Source organism: Aulonocara sp. 'chitande type north' Nkhata Bay, linkage group LG20 (assembly GCF_057382095.1).
Source record: "Aulonocara sp. 'chitande type north' Nkhata Bay isolate Kocher_YH1m ecotype deep benthic linkage group LG20, A_spYH_male_GT1.1, whole genome shotgun sequence".
Taxonomy (NCBI): Eukaryota; Metazoa; Chordata; class Actinopteri; order Cichliformes; family Cichlidae; genus Aulonocara; species Aulonocara sp. 'chitande type north' Nkhata Bay.
Window position 1 is genome coordinate 32,088,235 of NC_141363.1, and position 19,104 is coordinate 32,107,338.

The 19,104-nt window shown below is 41.0% G+C and overlaps 3 protein-coding genes across 4 annotated transcripts in view; 1 reads left to right on the forward strand and 2 right to left on the reverse strand.

Annotated features, from left to right (window-relative positions):
* The window catches only part of plxnd1 (plexin D1), a 73,518-nt gene extending 71,908 nt beyond the window's left edge, over positions 1–1,610 (forward strand). For both annotated transcript variants that reach the window (XM_086276688.1, XM_086276687.1), the window contains exon 36: positions 590–1,610. In XM_086276688.1, the coding sequence (XP_086132814.1) occupies positions 590–706 (117 nt within the window). In that variant the 3' untranslated portion in view covers positions 707–1,610. The remainder of the gene's footprint in view (positions 1–589) is intronic.
* A 172-nt stretch (positions 1,611–1,782) lies between these two features.
* Positions 1,783–7,299, reverse strand: exorh (extra-ocular rhodopsin). Its single transcript, XM_086276980.1, has 5 exons — positions 6,358–7,299; positions 5,939–6,107; positions 5,595–5,760; positions 3,732–3,971; positions 1,783–2,639 (listed from the first exon to the last, which is right to left on the reverse strand). The coding sequence occupies exons 1-5, from the start codon at positions 6,716–6,718 to the stop codon at positions 2,520–2,522; spliced, it is 1,056 nt and encodes a 351-aa protein (XP_086133106.1). The 5' UTR covers positions 6,719–7,299; the 3' UTR covers positions 1,783–2,519.
* A 125-nt stretch (positions 7,300–7,424) lies between these two features.
* ift122 (intraflagellar transport 122 homolog (Chlamydomonas)) overlaps positions 7,425–19,104 on the reverse strand; it is a 34,772-nt gene continuing 23,092 nt past the window's right edge. Inside the window, exons 19-29 of the mRNA XM_086276971.1 lie at positions 16,560–16,731; positions 15,092–15,194; positions 11,983–12,123; positions 11,784–11,881; positions 10,751–10,851; positions 9,521–9,686; positions 9,322–9,439; positions 9,095–9,223; positions 8,440–8,516; positions 8,160–8,324; positions 7,425–8,022 (exon numbers count right to left, since the gene is read on the reverse strand). Coding sequence (XP_086133097.1) covers positions 7,936–8,022; positions 8,160–8,324; positions 8,440–8,516; positions 9,095–9,223; positions 9,322–9,439; positions 9,521–9,686; positions 10,751–10,851; positions 11,784–11,881; positions 11,983–12,123; positions 15,092–15,194; positions 16,560–16,731 — 1,357 coding nt within the window. The 3' untranslated portion in view covers positions 7,425–7,935. The remainder of the gene's footprint in view (positions 8,023–8,159; positions 8,325–8,439; positions 8,517–9,094; positions 9,224–9,321; positions 9,440–9,520; positions 9,687–10,750; positions 10,852–11,783; positions 11,882–11,982; positions 12,124–15,091; positions 15,195–16,559; positions 16,732–19,104) is intronic.

Sequence of the window (19,104 nt, forward strand, 5' to 3'; positions counted from 1 at the left end):
TGCCGCTTCGTATCTCATGCGTCGCGTTGAACTAGCCCTGTTCAAGCCCCTGCTGTACTCCCCCATGTTTCCTCGCTGCTGTGACTATTCTCTAGAGAGGCTTAGTCAGTGGTGACTGTGCTTTAATGGAGCACCCTCATGATAATACCGTTTAGCTGCTTTCCTCTGTCAAGCTACTGTACTGACGTGGGCCATGGGCTTAGACTCTGATTCAGGGAGCTCTTTGAATGGCCCCTGATTGCCTATTCTGTCGCCCCAGCTCAGTTCGCTCTGCCTGGTAGCACACTGCCGCTAAGAGCCCATAAATCCCACTGACACGGTGACAACTATTGGGCATGAAAAACAGAGCAGATGTGGGTTTTGTAAATATGTGAAGAGCGAATGCTTTTGTGGTGTGGAGGCATGCATGAAGGCAGCAGAAGAGGCTGAAGTACTTCACTTGTTCCTCTGCTGCCTCTCCCTTTCACTTGTTCGACTTTCTATGTCTGGCTGGTTCTCTAAATTTCTCCAGAAAGATAGATGCATGAATGCCCGACAGCCACTGAAAGTCTCCTTTGTTGTGTGTTTCTTTTCTATCTCCCTCGGTCAGGTGGTGAACGCTCTGGAGTCGAACCCCACTGCACGTCGCACTCAGCTGCACCACAAGTTTGAGCAGGTCATTGCCCTTGTGGAGGACAACATCTATGAGTGCTGCAGTGAAGCCTGAACCTGCCAATATCTTCTGCTCACAATCTCTTCCTCCTGCTGCCAACTGCCTTTCTCCCACTTACGTGGTTACTTGGGAATGTCGGTCACAGGAGTTATCTGTCTTAAGTGTTATTATTCTTCAAGCAAACTGTTACCAGGATGGAAAGCGGCAGAGCAAAGGATTCAAACCTGCCTGTTAAGCATCATACATTTGCAAAGTATCCCTCCTTTCTTGTGGGGATGCCAAGAAATTTTCCCAAATATTAATCCATGAAACAGACGCAGTTCCGACTGGACTCTACTAAGCTTTAGAGGGAATGTGTGGGAGCTCAGAGATGGGGGTTTTGGGATGTCTTTACAGTTACTGGGACCTACAGTTCGCCCTGGTGGCAACCTTAACGCACTGAACCCTTTTCTGAAGGGAACAAGCCAATGATGCACTGTACTGTAATATAATGTCAATAGCAATATTTATAGATGTGTTATAATGCTTTCAAGTGGCCTGTTCATCAGGATTAGTAGGACCATGATAAACTCCTCTCATCTCCTAAAGCCTGCAACGTTCTCAGGTGTGATTGGTGAAGATGGGCGTTGGACTTTCATTGGTGCTTTCAACAATATGTCCCAATGTGCTTCGCAGGTTGATGACGGGTTGCGGAGGAGTGGGGCGACGAATATAAATGACTGAAATTTATGAAATCAAATGTAATGTAGTTCACTGGGAAGAGCTGCATCAGTATATAAGTGTTGATCTGTGTGCTTGTCAATGAATGGTAATCATGTTGGATTCTGATCAAATTTAAAAGAGAGAAATTTACATTTAAGAAAAAAAAAAGTGAGCTCAATATAATCAGAGGAGAGACTGTATTTGTGATGCCAAATGACTTGTCAGAGTTTGTGAAATAAATTACAGTATTTAGGATTTTAAAGTGTCTAGTAATGGCATTTATTATACTAATTCTCAGAGTGGTTCACTTCTAAATGCATTACAGCGCCACAGTGAATTTTAACATTTGAAAACCATTATGATTTGGCCTGCCACCTAAAAGCCCACAAGCTAGCATCTGGAACTTCTCAGAAATCCTTGTAAATGTTCTCATGAAGAAAACGAGTAAGGGGCAGGGGGGATCGTGCAGACATTTAGCTTTGTTTTTATTGCAGGACACAGAACAACTGCCACAAATCCGAGCCATTACAGTAATATTCCTGTTTCACCTTAATTCACACACTAGCATTCTGACATTCGCATACATAAACATCCAACTCACACATGTACAGACTCTTGCAGGAGGTCCATATTTCTTTACACTAATCATCTCAGACAATACCAAGAAGCTAACCTTCTCAGCTTGATCGACACGGCAACTAGAATAGAGTTAGAGAGACAAGAGTAGAGCTTAAAAACTCATCTGATTATCTAAACAGAGTAATTCCACTCATATAATTGACTGTTTAAAGCACGTTTTTGGATACATAATTAGCTGTGATAATTACTTACAGTTGGATTTTTACCCAGTTTGTGTGTTTTTGGAAAGTAGAGAGCTCATATGGTGCTCAGTTGGATGACCACCAAGTGGTCACCCCTTTGGATGCCAGGTTAAAATCTGTGAGACCAGCTGAACCCTCCATAATTAAATGGATTAAAAACACACATGCTGGTTTTTAAATGTGTCAGTCCCACTTGAAGGTGCAGTGGCGACACTGCAGAGAAGACAAAAGGAGAGGTAAGTCAAGAGGATTGGCTGATTGAAGGTAGTGCTGCTTGGCGGTGGTGGGTCCCCATCTGAGGCAGGCACAGATGGGACAGAAGAGGGTGAGAAAGGGAGCACAGGTCAAGCGGGGGCCACCTGGCTTGAAGAGACGGATGAAGTCTGAGTTTTGGAGACGGCGGCCTCATCTTCTCCAAATGGGTTCTTTCCACAGCACACCGTGGTGATCATGCAGTTTCTGAACTGGAGGTCACAAAAACAAATCACAATCAGAGTTATGACGCCTTCACGGGTTGTCAAACTCATTTTACGTCGCGAGGCCACATACAGCTCAATTTGATTTTTAGTGAGCCAGATCAGAAAAACTATTGCCTATAAAAAGACACCTGCAAACTGTTTAAGTGTAAATAATTTTAATTTAAGTGTAACTACAAATTTAATCATTGAGGATTCAAAAGAAAAAAAAAGTGCAATTTGTGCAACAACACGGCGACAATACATCTCAGCCTTTATATGACAGAACTGCTTAAATCAAAAAAACCTATAAACACAGCACTTATGGCTTAAATTATGAAATAAAGGTTAAAAATGAAAGAAAAGACAATTACAGGTCATTATCTGCTGATTTGAATCTTTTTTTATTTGACTTTTTTTTTTTTGTTTGGGACATAGTTAATTAGAAAAAACGAACTAACTATTGAAATGGCCTGTATTTGTATTGCGCTTTACATAGCCCCTAAGGACCCCAAAGCGCTTTACACATTCAGTCATCCACCCATATTCACACACTGGTGATGGCAAGCTACATTGTAGCCACAGCTGCCCTGGGGCGCGAAGTGTCTTGCCCAAGGACACAGCGACCGAGACTATCCGAGCCGGGGCTCGAACCGGCAACCTTCCGATTACAAGACGAACTGCCAACTCTTGAGCCACGATCGCCCGTGTGAATTAGAGAAATGTTCTTAAATTTAGATTTAGTCTACTAGTCAAAGTAGAGATTACATTAGTGTACCCCTGTAGTTTCCAAGTTAACGATTTGTTAACCTGAAGTGAGCAATGAAATGAAGGATAAAGAAATGGAAACACTACTAGACAATTAAACCAAATCATTTGAAAATGGGCAAATCTGGTAGAATCACACACATCTGGAAAAAAAACACACAACCCCAACTGCTGGGAACAGGAAATTTGTTACTATATAAGCTAAAATTTACTATGTAAAGCGCTTCTCTGAAAAGTAACCACAGCTGTCAGACACATGAAGCCCACACAATTTCCTGCAAAAACTGTGTCAAAGTGAAAATGCGTTCGTGAAAATACTCTTGTACGTCATACCTGTCTGTTTAGCAGGATGTAGATGACTGGGTTGTACAGAGCGGCACTCTTGGCGAAGAAGGCGGGAGCAGTCATGAATACTGGCCCAAACTCAGTTCCCTGATTGGCAAAGATGTACCAAGCCACGCTGGCATAGGGCACCCAGCATACCAAAAAGGAGATCACCATGACAATGACCATGCGAGTCACTTCTTTCTCTGCCCTCTGGGTGGTTTCAGACTCCTGCTGCTGAGCTGCAGCCTGACAGACAGATTCAGGTTAACTTAAACCTCTAATCCGAATGTAAACAAAAGGCTTGAGCCCATCACGACTGCTGAACAAAACTGATTAGACCACCGAGATGACTAACACTGTTTATTTAGTTATGTTTTTTATGTTGTGGAAAAAACAAACGCATTATCCTATGGAAGCTCGTTTCCACCACTGAAGTAATTTCTTTTTTCCTGCCAGTCAGAATTTTGCAGCATTATTTCAAATATTCAAATTTTGAGATAATAACTTCAAGTTTTGTCTTAGCTCTACCGATCTCTCACTGACATGAGACACGTACTCTCTCCAAAAACAGATGAGAATTCATGCCTGTCACTTGTGAACGTGCACTAATTTCTTTGTCCACATGGGGGCAGCAAAGGTTGAATACGTTATTCAGAACAAGACTTTTTGGCATAGCTAGTGTGGAGGTTAAGAGTTAGCTAGGCATTAGCATTGTAATGCATTTTATTTATTGTTTTTGTACTGTTGGGTCTGTTCTTGGTCTGAACTAGCTACAAGCAGCACATGCTTAAGCTGTAGGTTTCAATAGAGAAATCGTAATGGTTTTAAATTTATCTTTAACTTTGTCTGCTGTAAGATAGTTTCAAAAATACAAACAGTGACTTATTTTAGGCATGAAAACTTACCTCAGGCTCACATCAGGCTAATGTAATTTAACATATGTAAAGATGCTCATATTTCACACGAATGTTGAATGATTAGATTTTAGGAGAGACTGTCTCTCACTACACTAACTATACATATCTTCCCCTTTAGATGCTTGGTTCTCCTTTTTGTTTAGCAGCTAATAACAAATAAAGTGTATTTGTAGTGTGTGGGAGGTGATGCTGGGTTTTGGGTCTTTTGCTAAAAACGTTGATATATTGACACAAAGTTGACATTGTGTTGACTGCAGTAGGCCAATCAGTGTAATAAATTATCATAATCTAGACTTGGTATAAGATGTCAGCCAAAGCATTATATTAAACATTGGCCTAGTGTTTTGCAGTTGGTGTATCCTTATCAAAAAACACACACGAGAAGCTATGAGAGCAGTAAGTGTACCAGATCATTAAAGCTGGGTCACGCAGCCAAAAACAGTCTCCCTGAAACTCCCTCTAAATCTCCCCAAAGCTGGGAGGAGCTGCAGATTCAGATAACAAAAATTCTCTGTAGGTTATAAGCAACCTATTTTAATCTGTTTCCACATGTTTAAACTACCATTTGACAGATGTACTAAAGAATGCTGATTATAGCCAATTTAAATGAAAATCTGCATTATAATTGTGTATAATCACTTATACATTATAAATGCTCTTATTCTATTATTAATAAAGGCATCAGGACGACACAGTGAGCAGGCAGACTGCCCTTTAGCCAGAGGACCTGGGTGTAAGCTGCCATGTTGGCAGGGATCTGCCCTCCTGAAGTGTCCTTGAGCCCCTAAATCCCTTACATCTCCAGAGACTCTGTGATGTGCAGTACCCCTTGTGAAAGGGAGCAAGGTGAAAATAATAATCAAAAAAACATAATAAAGTGGAATTTTTCTACAGGGCTAAACAATATATCAAGTCTTTGCTATTAATATTGCTTTGGCAGTGGCATTCCTACCGCTCGCACAGTGCAGAGGAGGCTAGTGTAGCAGAAGAAGATGATGAACAGGGGGATACAGAAGTGGAGGACAAACATATAGATGACGAACGAGGTGTTGTTGATCTCAGGCTTGGGAGTGTAGTAGTCAATCCCACAGGAACACTGCATTCCCTCTGGGATATACCTGCACAACACACAATAACTCAAAGACTTCGGCCAGCACCATTACACAGTATTTGTGCCACATGTGTGAGTTACACTAGTTTGCAGGTTTTAAAAACATAACTATAAAACTGCTTTACTGGGAAAATGGTCCTCAGAATATTAATCAAACAGAGTGTAGACACAGAAACTAACTGTACCGGGACCATCCAAAGAGAGGGGGAGCAGCACAGGTCAGGGCCATGACCCATGTGAAACCCAGGCCAGCCACGGCATGTTTTTCTCCAAAGCGGAAGTTGGTCATCGGCTTACAGACCACAATATAGCGCTCAATAGCCAAAACCACCAGAGACCAGAGAGCAATCTCTCCTAAAACATGAAAGAAAGCATGTATGTAAGTTTAAGTACAGTATCTCTACTGACATTAAACATGAAATAATAAAAGCAGTATATTAGATTCAAGTTTAAGTAATTAGACAAACTAATTTCCTATAAAAATGAACGACTTAATACATTCAAACCTATGAGAGTGACCCAAAAACTATAGCAAATTTAAAGTGTGACTTGTTTTGTTCTAAATCCACACAGAAAACACAGTTTACACAATTCTGACTCTTACCTCCTAATGTGGCAAAGAATCCTTCAATATTGCAGCCGCTGACACCTAAGACGAAATATCCATGCAGGGCCGTGTAGAGCGTGACCGTGAAGCCCCCAACTACCATAAAGAGGTCGGCCACCGCCAGGTTGAGCAGAACGTAGTTCAGCGGGGTCCTCAGCTTTTTGTGCTTGACAGTGACGTAGAGGGTGAGAAAGTTAATGGGGAAGGAAGAAATGATGAGGAACAGCATGTACGCTGCAAGAAGAGAGTACTTCCAGGGCTCAGCCAGGTAGTACTGAGGGTACTCAAATGGGCTGCGCACCACCCCAGTCTTGTTAGACATGGGTACATAGAAGTTGGGTCCTTCTGTGCCATTCATGGCTGCGGGTGTTGATGCCTTTTCTTCTTCTAAGACCTTAAAAGTGGATGAAACAATCTGTGCCTCTCTCTCTTTTTAGAATAAACTACTATGAGGGAGTCTTTTGGTGTAGTTGAAGTGGAAATGAGGGAGAAAGGATGGACGGTGGAACGGCTCTTGTAGAAGTAAGGTGTTCTCTGCAGCCCCCTGAGGAGGTGCGGCACCTTTTAAACAGGCTGGTCGGATTAGGGACTTGCAAAGAGTGAAGTGTTAGGGAAGATGGAATTAAGACACACAATGTGAGAGTCCCTCTCTCTCTCACAGACGCACACACAGATACACACACAATGGAGAAAACTCCAGAAATAGATATGCAGTATGTTAAGCAATTTCAAGGTGAGAGGTAACAGCCATGGTTATCCAAACCCCATCATTACTGTCATGCGCATCAGTGCTGCATCAGAATGAGATGAGAGAGTAGGAGGGAAAGGGAAGGAAACTAACTGTCTGTGATCTGAACCGTGCAGAGTAGACCAACTATAAATGAAATTTCTTGAGCGGTCCAACTTATTTGCATCTGTAAAAGCCTAATCCCTAACCAATGCATAATGCAGAGCTCAACTCATAGCCTTGAGTGAACTGCAATTAGAATCTGGGAGACACAAACACAAATCAAGAGGGGCAGTTATTGTCTTTGAAGGATTAAGAAAACTCGCAGTTTTACAAATTGCCAATATACAATTTATTCAAAGGATATTTGCAAGCATATAAAAATCAAATTCTTCTGACTTAATAACAGATGATCTTGTATTGTTATCAAACATACAGTGCAGCTGTAGTGCATAAAGCTGTAGACTTGATGGTAGAATATTATCTCATTGTTGTGAGTAGGAAAATTCTCTACACAACAAACACGTTTTGTATTATATCCAAAAAAAAAAAAAGTTTTCTATTTATATGTTTACACTGTACATTTACAGAGTGAATGATGTAATCACTGACTGGCCCGGGGTAATCTGATCCTAATAATCCAGGCTTTATTGGCTGATGGTGCACTTTTCTTACACTCTGTAATGACCGACACACAAACACTCTAGGTATTACTTCAGCCGTTCAACCTTGGATAACAAAGAGCTGCTCCTATAATGTACACCCGCCAAACGTACCGCACAGTTTTAAAGAAAATGTAATCAGAAGACAAAAATGTATAAATTAGGTGCTCCACTTTCAGTTCACCGTCAGTTTGGTTCGTCGATGGGCCTCCGACAGTATGGGCAGCAGTTATGCTGAAGCACCAGAAGCTCATAATCTTCACTGTGAAACATCTGCAATAAACACAGCACGAGAGTGTGAGCAACTTGACAGGAAAATAAAGAAATAATTCAAAAACTTTGTTCGTCAAAGAGGACACCAGGTGGTTAACACTGGGTTCTGCTAGCTGAATGCATTATAAACGCCGTACCTTGAAGCAGGTAGGACACATGGTAATGCTGACTTCAGGCAGCAGGGAGCGGAAGTATTCCCATTTGAGCGGCCTGGGCCAGCGTTTGATCAGCACGTCCCTCCTGCTCATGGCGCGCAGCACAGGACGACTCACCTTGACTGGGACAAAGTTTGAGCCCCCCTGCTGTTTATACACAAAAATGAACCATTATAAACTCCGTCCTTTCACCCTGTCCAGCTGGCTTGCCCATTTGGCAGAATATTAATCACCTCATCTATTTTGTCCTTTTTCTTATTACCTCAAAGCTCATTTTGGCTGTAAATGGATCTTCCTCTTCATCGTCCAAACCCTCATCCATCCTCAAAGATTGGAGATCTTATTGTGTTTATTTGAGAACATATAACCAAGGCGATGCACACATTTCACACATTTTGTGTCGCATGTGTCTTCAGTAATTATGTTTGCAGAGCAGGAAAACCCCTTACAAAATTATCCCCGAGAGACTTTTCTAAGAGGCAAAGTGTTCAAAATTAGCTGTGGCTGTCAGTCACTTCACGGCTCTGGAAGAACACAGCATACCTCAGTGCCCTTGAGGGTCTGCTGGCTAATGCAGGTTAATCCCTGCACTAGGGCTGTGGCTACGGCTCTCAGAGGGTTAGTGTCATTAAGATGAGACAGGAGAGCCTCAGTAACCCTATTAGCTCGAGAGCTAAGATGACTTAGTTCTGACAGCTTACCCACAAGTACAGAATCAAGGCCAGCGCAGACTAAACAGCTTCTTAGAACTGTCACAAGGCAGAGGAGAGCCACGTGCTTCATTTTGAGGAGATGTGCACTGTGTTACAGCATGAACACAGACTTGCGGCACAGTAAAGGCTCAGTAGTTCTTTTATAACACATTAATAACCCTTGTTTGTCTATATATCAACATATAACTGATGATCAAAGGATACCACCATTATCTATATCCTGCCATCGTGCAGCCCTCTGATCTGTGTGAGGAACTTCTAGATCAATAAGAGACAGAGCATCCTCATCAGAGATGTCTTCCTCCAGGTAGAACTGGACCAGCGGCAGCACATCTGTACAAAATCACATGCGACATTTAAAAAAACTCTAATAAAACAAGCAGATTCCTTGGTGGCATATACTGCGCACGGTGTGTATGAGTGTCAGTGACCATATGACGAGGCGCAGTAGATGAAAGGCTGCCTGCAGTTAATGCACACACTCCCCTGGTTGTTCAACAGGGGGTTGTTGGTGGAGCAGCGGTAGCACATCATGCCCTCAATCAGATCCTGCAGCAAACACAGGTGTGTTTAACAAATATGATAAAGGTCACAGCTCTAAAATTTCAAAAACATCACATACACACACACCTCTTTGTCGTGGAAAGGTTTGGAACGAATGGTGAGGCAGCCCAGCTCTATAGACTCTTGGAAGCGTGAGGGAATGTGCAGCTCCTGCAGCTTCTCGTATGCGTACCTTGCAAGCTTATATGCACCAAGCTGTCGGCTCTGCTTGGCCAGCGCATATAAAGTGTTTCTATAATCAGGTCAAGGAAAAATAAACCTGGGGAAGATTTGGCACAGAATTACTGCTTTGTAGATATCTTATTCCAAATATTGTGGGCGTATTTATACTTGTGTTACATTAGCAGAACATCAGCTGCGCTAAGCCAGCAACACTGACTGCATGCCCAGAAAGTAATAAATTAGTTTGTTTGTAGGGTTTTTTTGTGTTTTAATTGAGGACGAGTTGCTTATTTGTATTTATACAGAAACATATTGTTACTAGAGGAGCTCTGAGAGTGGCAACCAGAGGTCAATGAGTTGCAGCTGCAACAGCACTACAAAGGCACTTCTCCATCACCTAAAACTCAACATCGTTTCTGTTCTTGCCCCTCTACCCAGCCGCTCTCGATTCTCCTCCTACACACCCAGTTTTGTGACTCTTGATCAGTGCACGTCCTATTGTGGAGCTGTTTAAGTGCAATTTTGTGTGTGTGCGTGCAGTGTTTTAAGTGTTGAACCAAGTTGAATGCAATTTGCTGAGACTATAAATCCAAGTTCAAAGTTTTTGGAACATTTCAGCTTGGCCACAGAGGATTGCAGCTGTTCGGCCTGATTTCCTCTTCCAAGGCTGCGCTTTCCTTCCTCATTCCAGAGTCCGATGTGTGCCTACATAGATTTGCCCATGTGGCTGTGGGTGTACGCGACCGTGTATGTGTGTATTTGTTCAAATTAAAACGTATTGTTCAGTGTGTTTTGGTATGCATACTTTTGCACAAAGTTCAGCAATCAAAGCACTTGTTTAGATAACAGAAAATGTGTTTCTTGCTGGCATCGGCTCCTCCTCCCCATCAACACCCCTTTTCTTTCTCTCAGCAGCACTTTGGTTTTCGGAGTGGCGCCAACTCTCCTGATTTCTCCCTACGTCTATCTATTTTCCACCGCTCTATCACTGCCTCTGCCAGTCGTGATTTTAGAATGGTATCTATCTGTCACAGAGAGTTTTCCACATTAAGAGGCCCCCATAATGCTCCATTTTCTAAATATTTGCTGAGATCTAACACTACGTTAAGTCCATTTTCTGAAATGTTAGGATACACTTTAGAGATGCCTGGTGGTATGTCCTTTGTGAGGTTGTTCAGGAGGAATCTGCAGATGTTGAAGAGCGTGTCTGGCATGTGAGAACTGAAGGGCTCATCCTACAGATAAAGACAGTTAAAAATATACACATGTAAGTTTAAGTGGTCACAAAGTGTTAGAAATCTCAGATGAAAGTTTTAAAAGCTCCATTTCCAACTTTTTTTTCCCGTCATCTTTTAACCTGATCTAAAAGCAGCCTAACCACTCAAAGTGCCTCATTCCTGCTCAAAGTACCCTGAAGGAAAAGATGCATTTTCTTAAAAAAAACAAAACAAAATCACTAACAGCCCTTTATCCCTATAGTTGATAGTTCAAATCTATAGTGCCTGTCTGGGAGAGTTAAAATGAGATATAGAGGCTTCCTGCTCTGGCCTGGATCACAGCGATGCCTCTCTGTTGCAGGGGTGTGACCATAGCAGAGCAAAAAGCTGAAACAACAAACTGAGAACGCTGACACAGGCCAGGTCACCCATACAGGGCTCATAAGCCAGAACTGCTTGTTTGAAAGTAAGTTAGAGCTGCAGGCTCGGAAAAGAGGACTGATGGTAATAGAGGTCAGGGAGGTTTCAAGAACCTAATAATGGAGGTTCCTTCAAGCTGATATTTCCCTTCAATAAACTGCAACCTGAATGCCTTTAATTCTCTCTTTTGTCCCCTGCCCAACACCCTCTATGAATATTTTAATTTCTCTTTAAACCGTGACTCTCTTGAATTGACATAATCTTGCAGAGCCAGACCTAATTTTGTCAAATACACAGCAGTCTGGATGAATTTGAGTATAAAAGTTGATTCAAAAGTACGCAGAAATCACAGTGGACTGTTAGAAAAGAGAGAAAATGCAGAAGGAACTTTGTACCTAAACTACCTAACTACATAGTAGGTATTGTTTCCAAGTACGCACAATCTGACAGCTAAAAAAAAAAAAAAGTCGTCCTTGTTACTTAAACACCGATTCACAGTTGTCTTGACTTAAGGTGTATCGTATTCTTACCGTGTATCGCTGGATTGAGCGATACACGTGGTAGAGCTCAGCGAGATGCTGAAAACGTTCAAACTTCTTCAGCATTTCTCCCCTCTGTTCTTCACTTTCTGATTCAGACAAACAATGGTGAAAAGAAAAAAAAATGCATTAAGCATTTCAGTAAAAATGAGTTATGGCTGGTTGCTCTCAAGATACCTGTGCATCTTACCTTTGGCAATATCTAGACACTGCATAGACAGCATCCAGTAATAGTACCCTGCATCGTTGAACCTGTTCTCCACTACTGCATTCTGGGTAAGCTGCTCTAAGACTTTCACGGCCTCATTCTGAAGTCCAGCCTTGTGAAATGCTGAAAAATAAAAGCAGAAAAGTGGTAAAATACAGACTGGCTGCTCTTGAGGTAATGCTGAATTTACAGAAACAATTTAAAGCATAATTGTTATTTTATGTTTGGGGACACATGCAATTAAGTCCATTTAAACAATGACACACTTTTTGTAATTGAGCCTGTGGACACCACCGCAGTAGATTTAAATCAAACAATCAAGATGTGACTGAAGTGCAAAATTTCAGCTTTAATAAAAACAGTGTTACCTGTTTAAGAGTTAAAACCATTTTTATACATATTCAACTATTTTCAGAGGGTCAAAATGAATTGCAGTTTCACAGCGAAGTGAGACATTTCCCTTGTTATTCCAGGACAAAATAAGCAGATAAAAGATCTGGATTGAGTCTAAGTGTGACGCTTTCATTTCGTAGCTTATGAGTTTCAAAAAGATGCCGATGCAAGTGAGAGAAGCCATCATTAGGCTGTAAAAAAGAAAATAAACCTGTCATAGAGAGCGATAGCAACAGTGTTAGGAGTGGCCAAATCAATAATCTGGTTCATTTTTAGCACAAATGACTTCACTGACCAGTTCATCAACACCAAAAACGCCTGAAAGACCACAGAAGGAAAGTGCATGTTGACAGAATTATTTACATGGTTAAGAAAAACAACTTCACAACATCTAACTAAGTCAAGAACACTCTCGGGGAGGTGGGCGTATCATTTTCAAAGTCTGCAATCAAGAGACGCCTTTGTGACTGTAAATACAGAGGGTTTACAACAAGCTGCAAACCACTGGTTACACTCAGGAACAAGAAGCAGTGTTATGGCATGGGCATGTATGGCTGTCAGTGGAACTGGGTCACTAGTGTTTATTGATGATGTGACTGCTTAAGTGTACAGGACTATAAACTCTGCTCAGATTCAGCCAAATGTTGAAAAACTAATCTGACAGCACTTCAGAGTGCAAATGGATAATGATCCAAATCATACTGCAAAAGCAACCCAAGAGTTTCCAAATGGCATGTGAGAACGGGAATGGCCCAACAGTCACCTGATCTCGCAAGAGAGAATGTTTTTCTTTTACTGAAGACAAAACTGGAGGAACGAGCACGAGTGTCTGTAGTAAAAGCCTATCAGAGCATCTCAAGGGAGGAAACACAGCACTTGCTAACGTCTATCAAGATGTGACTGGAGCACAAACTTTCAGCTTTAATAAAAATCTTTCATTACCTGTTTAGGATTGAAAACCATTGATATATTTTTTGGATGAGTGAGGAAATGTTTCTCCCACTGAAAATGCTACATCTACATGAACAGAATTAACTTTAGGGCATTTATATATTTCCATCCATCCATTCTCTTCCACTTATCCTTTTCAGGGTCGCAGGGGGGGCTAGAGCCTATCCCATCTGCTACCCAAACATGGGGAGAACATGCAAACTCCACACAGAAAGAACCCGGCCTGATGGTGAAATTAAACTCAGGACCTTCTTGCTGTGAGGCAACAGTGCTAACCACATTGCTGCAAAAAATAAAAAATAAAAAAATAAAAAAAATAAAATACTTTCACACCTCTGAAAATGTATAAAAATGTCTGTAATTTTCCTACTAATCTGATGAAACTACATTCTATAGAATTATATAACATTATTACAGCCAAGAAAAAAGAAGTGAAAGTACATTATAGGACATACACATTTGTAAACTCACATATTACCTAGAGTATTTAACAAGAAGTGCCATCCCATTTCAAAAACAAAACAAAAAAAAAACAGGCAACAACTAGTACCAGTCCTTTCCAAGCAGGACGGCAGCTTCTTAATATGAAACGCCAAAACATTTTGACTTTAAAGCTGTAATAAACATCACCACTATCCTTCATGTTCCAATCAGAGGGTAATTAGAAACAGCTTTAGGGAGTCGACCTCAGTAATGACCCTGCCCCTGCAACCACAGCAGGGGTCAGGCTGTATTATGGCAAACATTCATCAGTCTAACTGAATAAAAACCACATTCAGACACTGATGGTTACTGTTAGTAATGGGCGCACACTCCTCCCCCTCCCCCTTACAGAAACACAAAAACCAAGCTGACAAGGTTGCAGAGCACAGCAGCAATTGTCAGAATCTTTTAGCCAGAGCTCCCATGCAGACAACTACAGCTTACATTGTGCTGTTAGCAAAATAAAGATAACAACATTATCTTTTGGGGACATACTGAGAAGCGTGTCTGGCAATAAAAGACAACTTCAAATTTAAGAAATAGGAAATGCTTTAGGTACGATGTACTTGAAAATCTTGTTGAACCCCTGGGAGTACTAATCAGAACCTGATTTTGGTACCAAGTGAGCTCCAGCTAAAACCTCCAGAATATATAACAAACAAAGTCACCTGAGTTAAGCAGAGTTAATCATTTCTTAAAATGTTATTTATTGAGAAGTCCCAGTGCAGTGGACAGGAGGCAGGCCAGAATTTGACACATTACAATCATTAGTAACACAATACTAAACTAAAATACACACAATCAGCAAAACGCATGACCACAGGCAAGTTTCAGTACATCCAGACCTGCTCAGTCATGCACTCCATGTGGAGACAGGCAGAAGAAGATTATGTAGAAGAGGAAATATGCCTGCTGAGATCATAATTATAAATCTATGAGCTGATTATAACTATGGTTACAGTTGGTAATCATCATCAGAGCTGCTTGTAGTACTGGTGATTAGAGGCATGGAAGCATGTCATTCAGTTAACAGGCAGCCCAGCTCTGTCCTGCTATGCTTGAGCAAAGAGGATCATGTTTTACAGTGGATATAGAGAATCTCAAGGAAGTAGTGAGACATTTCAGTTTTTGGAGCAGGCCTTGCTTTATTACTTCCATATGTAAACACTAGCAGATGCATTGCAGAAGAAACTGTGACATAAGTCCTCTCCCACTGGCTTACTAAAAGCAAAAGTGAAATCCTGCTGGTGATGTAAAAGCTCACCCTTTTGAGCCTCCTCGAAACGGTCATTTTCAGCCAGCCACTGAGCGTACGGCACAAAGACGTCGTTTTTGAACTGCGGGTGTTTCTCCACCAGTGAGAAGGCCTGAGACAGAAGACAGAAGAAGCATATGCTTGTGACTGCCTGACTTGTGTTTTTAGTCCCACATATAGAGAATAACACTGTACTCCCTGGCTATTTATGGCTCTACTTCACTTACCGCACATTTTCCAAACATGTTACCTTAAGTTCAAATACTTCTTCACCATTATTTATTAGCCGAGAACAATGAAAATTGCATGAGCTAAATTGATTTCACACTCAATTAGAACTCCAACTGCAGGTCTCGTGCTGTTCGAATGACAGTATAAACTGTAAAGAGCTGCTGTAGTGCTTCGTGGACACATATCGCCTATCACGCTGACTAATTAGCTCAACGTCCTGTGGCAAAATCTGAGCCAAGAATCACACAGCAGTCATACCATACAGTAAAGGAGAACAAATGTGTGTTTCAGCCCTTTGAGCCCATTCATTTAAAGAAATACTTTGTTTTAAAGAAGAGTGGGAGCAGTGAATAGCATCCATATGGCCTATGGTGTAACTCAGTCTGTGGTGCCGTCTGGCTCGTCTTGGTGTCCACCACCCCGCCCCCTTGAAGCACATAAAGCCAAGTAGTTCTCTCAACCTCTGCCTCCCTCCTTTGCTCTTTCTTCTCTGTCTCTCCCTCTCTGAGGATTAAATATTCCAAGAAGCCTTCAACAGACATAACAGCAAGAATCATGTGATCATAATTTCATGTTCTGTTTTTGGCTCTAGTGTTTCAACATGCAAATCGCCAATGTGCATCTCTGTAACGCCTTTAACTCGATTATAGACTGCAGATGGATTAAAGAAATGCAATATTTTCTTCTTGCCATGATCCGCCTTGATGGAGGAATTTGATTGGAAGCAGAACAGAATTTAAAGCTGATACTCTTTCACTGCAGTAGTGTTTTGAGCTTCTCACTAGCTAATCATCGTGTGGGCATGGATTCAGAGAAATCCAAAGCTGGATGATTAGCTCTGGAGTGTGTGTGGCTCCAGTTTGTCAGTGTAGAAAGAAATCAGGCAGACATATTATCTTATTGTTTGCTTTCAGTTGTGGTTACTCTGACAAATAAAGTGGACTTTTCTGAGGATCCCTGCAAAATTGAACAAACCCCAAATATGGAGCAGTGTACTTTGTGGCTTATAGTGCAAGTGCCACAGCAGTTTGTTAAGTGCAGCCCTATATGCTTCACATTATATTTATGTGATTGTCTCAGGACTTTTTATATATATATATATATATATATATATATATATATATATATATATATATATATATATATATATATATATATATATATATATATATATATATATATATATATATATATATATATATATATATATATATAAGCTGAACAGGTGTGCGTAAGTGTGTCAGACCTCTTCCCAGTGCAGAGTTTCTACATGCAGGTGCACCAGAGCCTTCAAGTCCCCCATCTTAGAGTAAGTCTCTGAGGCATAGCCATGGTGTTTCAGCCTCTTAAAGTGGAGTGCACATTTTGCTAGCGGTTCGCGTTCAGCCTTGTCCAATTTACGGGCGATGTCGATCAGCCTGGGTGAGAGAAGACAGGAATGAGCACACAGAAAGAGGGCGGGAGAAGATGAACCCTGCTGTATCAAACTATGCTCGTGACCCCAGAAAGAATGTGAATCAGTCAGGGTCACGAGCTGAATCTGAGTCAGGCTAAAGAGCTCGGACTATGTTCAACAGCAGTGTCAGTTGCGCTGACCCACTGGTAGCACCACAGGACACTTACAGCGTGCAGAGAGTGGGTCAGATGGAGTCAGCAGGGAGTTCTGACATGCTCACCAGATATCAATTTGCCTGGTTTTCAACAACACAGACACACAACACACATTAACAATAATGGATGTAATGGATGTATGATAGAACCTTAAAGGAGAACTCTTATGTTCCTTTCCAGCTCCATATTTTTATCCTTAGTCTCTACTAGAGCAGCTTTGCAGTTCAAAATAATCCTTATCTATCTAATAATAGCCATTTGTGCCGCCTCACAGCTCATCAGTTGTCTGAAATGAATGGTTTAAGACAAATTTCTTCCTTCTTTAAGCAGCAAGTGGGTGGATTGTTCACAATCAAAGTGGTCTCCCTGAGACAATCTTGTAAGGATACTGGTTCTCATTACTGCTCTTACATCTGTATGATGTCAAACTGCCTAAAATAAGCAGTTAAAGCAGTTTGAAGTCTGAGCTTTTGGCTTATAGGGATTACCTGTACATATGCTGACTTCATTACTATTATTATTATTATTATTAGTATTAACTTTGGCCATGTTTACTGCAAGCATCAGCCATTGTAACAGTATATATAACGGAAGATGAAGAAAAGCACAGTAAGTCCCATTTAATGGAAAGGTATTTGTTTCTGGGAACATGTTTAGCCCTCATGGCTTACCCTTCACATATCTGGCTCTAATGGCCTGTGACTGAGACTCATGACATTTACTGGACGTTTATTATTGCTTGTGCTATTAAATTAAAACACAAACTGCAACTTAAACTTCAACAAGTAAAATTAGGAGTCTCTGTATCTAAATGGACAATGCTGCTCTGTTATTGTATTTTGTCCCATCATCATTTCACTAATGATAGAGCACTCAAGTAAAAATAAAAAAGGAATAGGCTTTATTGTAATCTTTTTGGTCTTGAGTAATAGATCCCCAGGTTTTCTGACGTTTTCTTTGGATAATGGCTGCTTTAACAGTCATTTTTAGTCAGACCTTGTGCCTGACCATTTTCAGAGGAATGTTTTGCTTTTTTATTGTTGTTGCTGTTAAGCCAGTTAAAATCTACCCATGAATCATTCTAGATTAAAAACAAAAGCTATCTAACTCATGGGATCTACATCTACACATAACAGACAAATTGAAAAAGAACCCATGTTAAATTGTACCTTTAGGCACTTTGTTACTAGCAGCCTGTTGCAAAAATACTACATTTCTTCCCCATTTATTTATTTCAATCTATGAAAGAAATACTAAATATAGCACCGTTCGTCAGGGTGATTCCAAAGAGCTGTTAGACAAAGAAATTGGCATATCTTAGCACGGTGTGCCTATCCTTGAAAAAATTTGAGGATACTGGACAAGTGGACAAAGAAGAAGCAGCAGGCCTGAAAAAAATACTACAGTAGATGAACAGTATTTGAAAGGCATGTTCTTATGAAACAAGAAACAAGTTCCGCAAGAACCTGAAACTGGACCTGAGAAATGTACCTGACAAGATCTAGAAAAAGACAATATATGCCAAACTACACAAGAACTGGACTGAAAGTCAGTGGCAACAGGTTTTATGGAGTGATGAATCCAAATTTGAAATCTTTGGTTTAAGTCATCGTCAGTATGGCGGGATCGTCAGAGGTGCAACAATGTGTGTTTACAGCCATCTGCAAAACATGTTGGAGTCTCAGTCATGGTTTGGGGCTGCATTTCAGCCAGTGGTGTTGGGGATCTTGTCAAAACCGATGTAATTACGAGCACAGAAAAGTACAGTCAGATTGTGATCCACCATGCAATTCCATCTGGAAATTATATGATATGCAGTAACTTCACTTTTCAGCATGACCATAATTCCAAGCACACTGCCAATGCAGTAAAAGCACCTGAAGAGAAAAACACATATTGGAAGACTATCAGCCATGGATTAGCCTCCTCAGAGCCTGGACCTCAAGATTACTAAAGCAGTGCGGGATCAGCTTACACGGAGAATAGAACAAAAGGATGCCAACATCCAAAGAAGAGCTTTGATTGTCCCTCAAAAAGCTTGGAGAACTATTCCTGAAGACTACTTTAAGAAATTACAAGAAAAGAAAAAGTAACATGGGGTAGGTGGCTCAACAGTTTTGCCAAACCTAGAAAGTAAGGTGATGGAGAGCTCTGAGAATGTATGTAATGAACATTTAAAG

Bases quoted from the DNA above. Each gene is read 5' to 3' on its own strand.
- exorh (XM_086276980.1), bottom strand. From the start codon at position 6,718: ATGAATGGCACAGAAGGACCCAACTTCTATGTACCCATGTCTAACAAG. The intron at 6,108-6,357 runs GTAAGAGTCAGA...TTCATGTTTTAG, and splicing joins ATTCTTTGCCACATTAGGAG to GAGAGATTGCTCTCTGGTCT. The intron at 5,761-5,938 runs GTACAGTTAGTT...TGTGTTGTGCAG, and splicing joins CCTCTCTTTGGATGGTCCCG to GTATATCCCAGAGGGAATGC.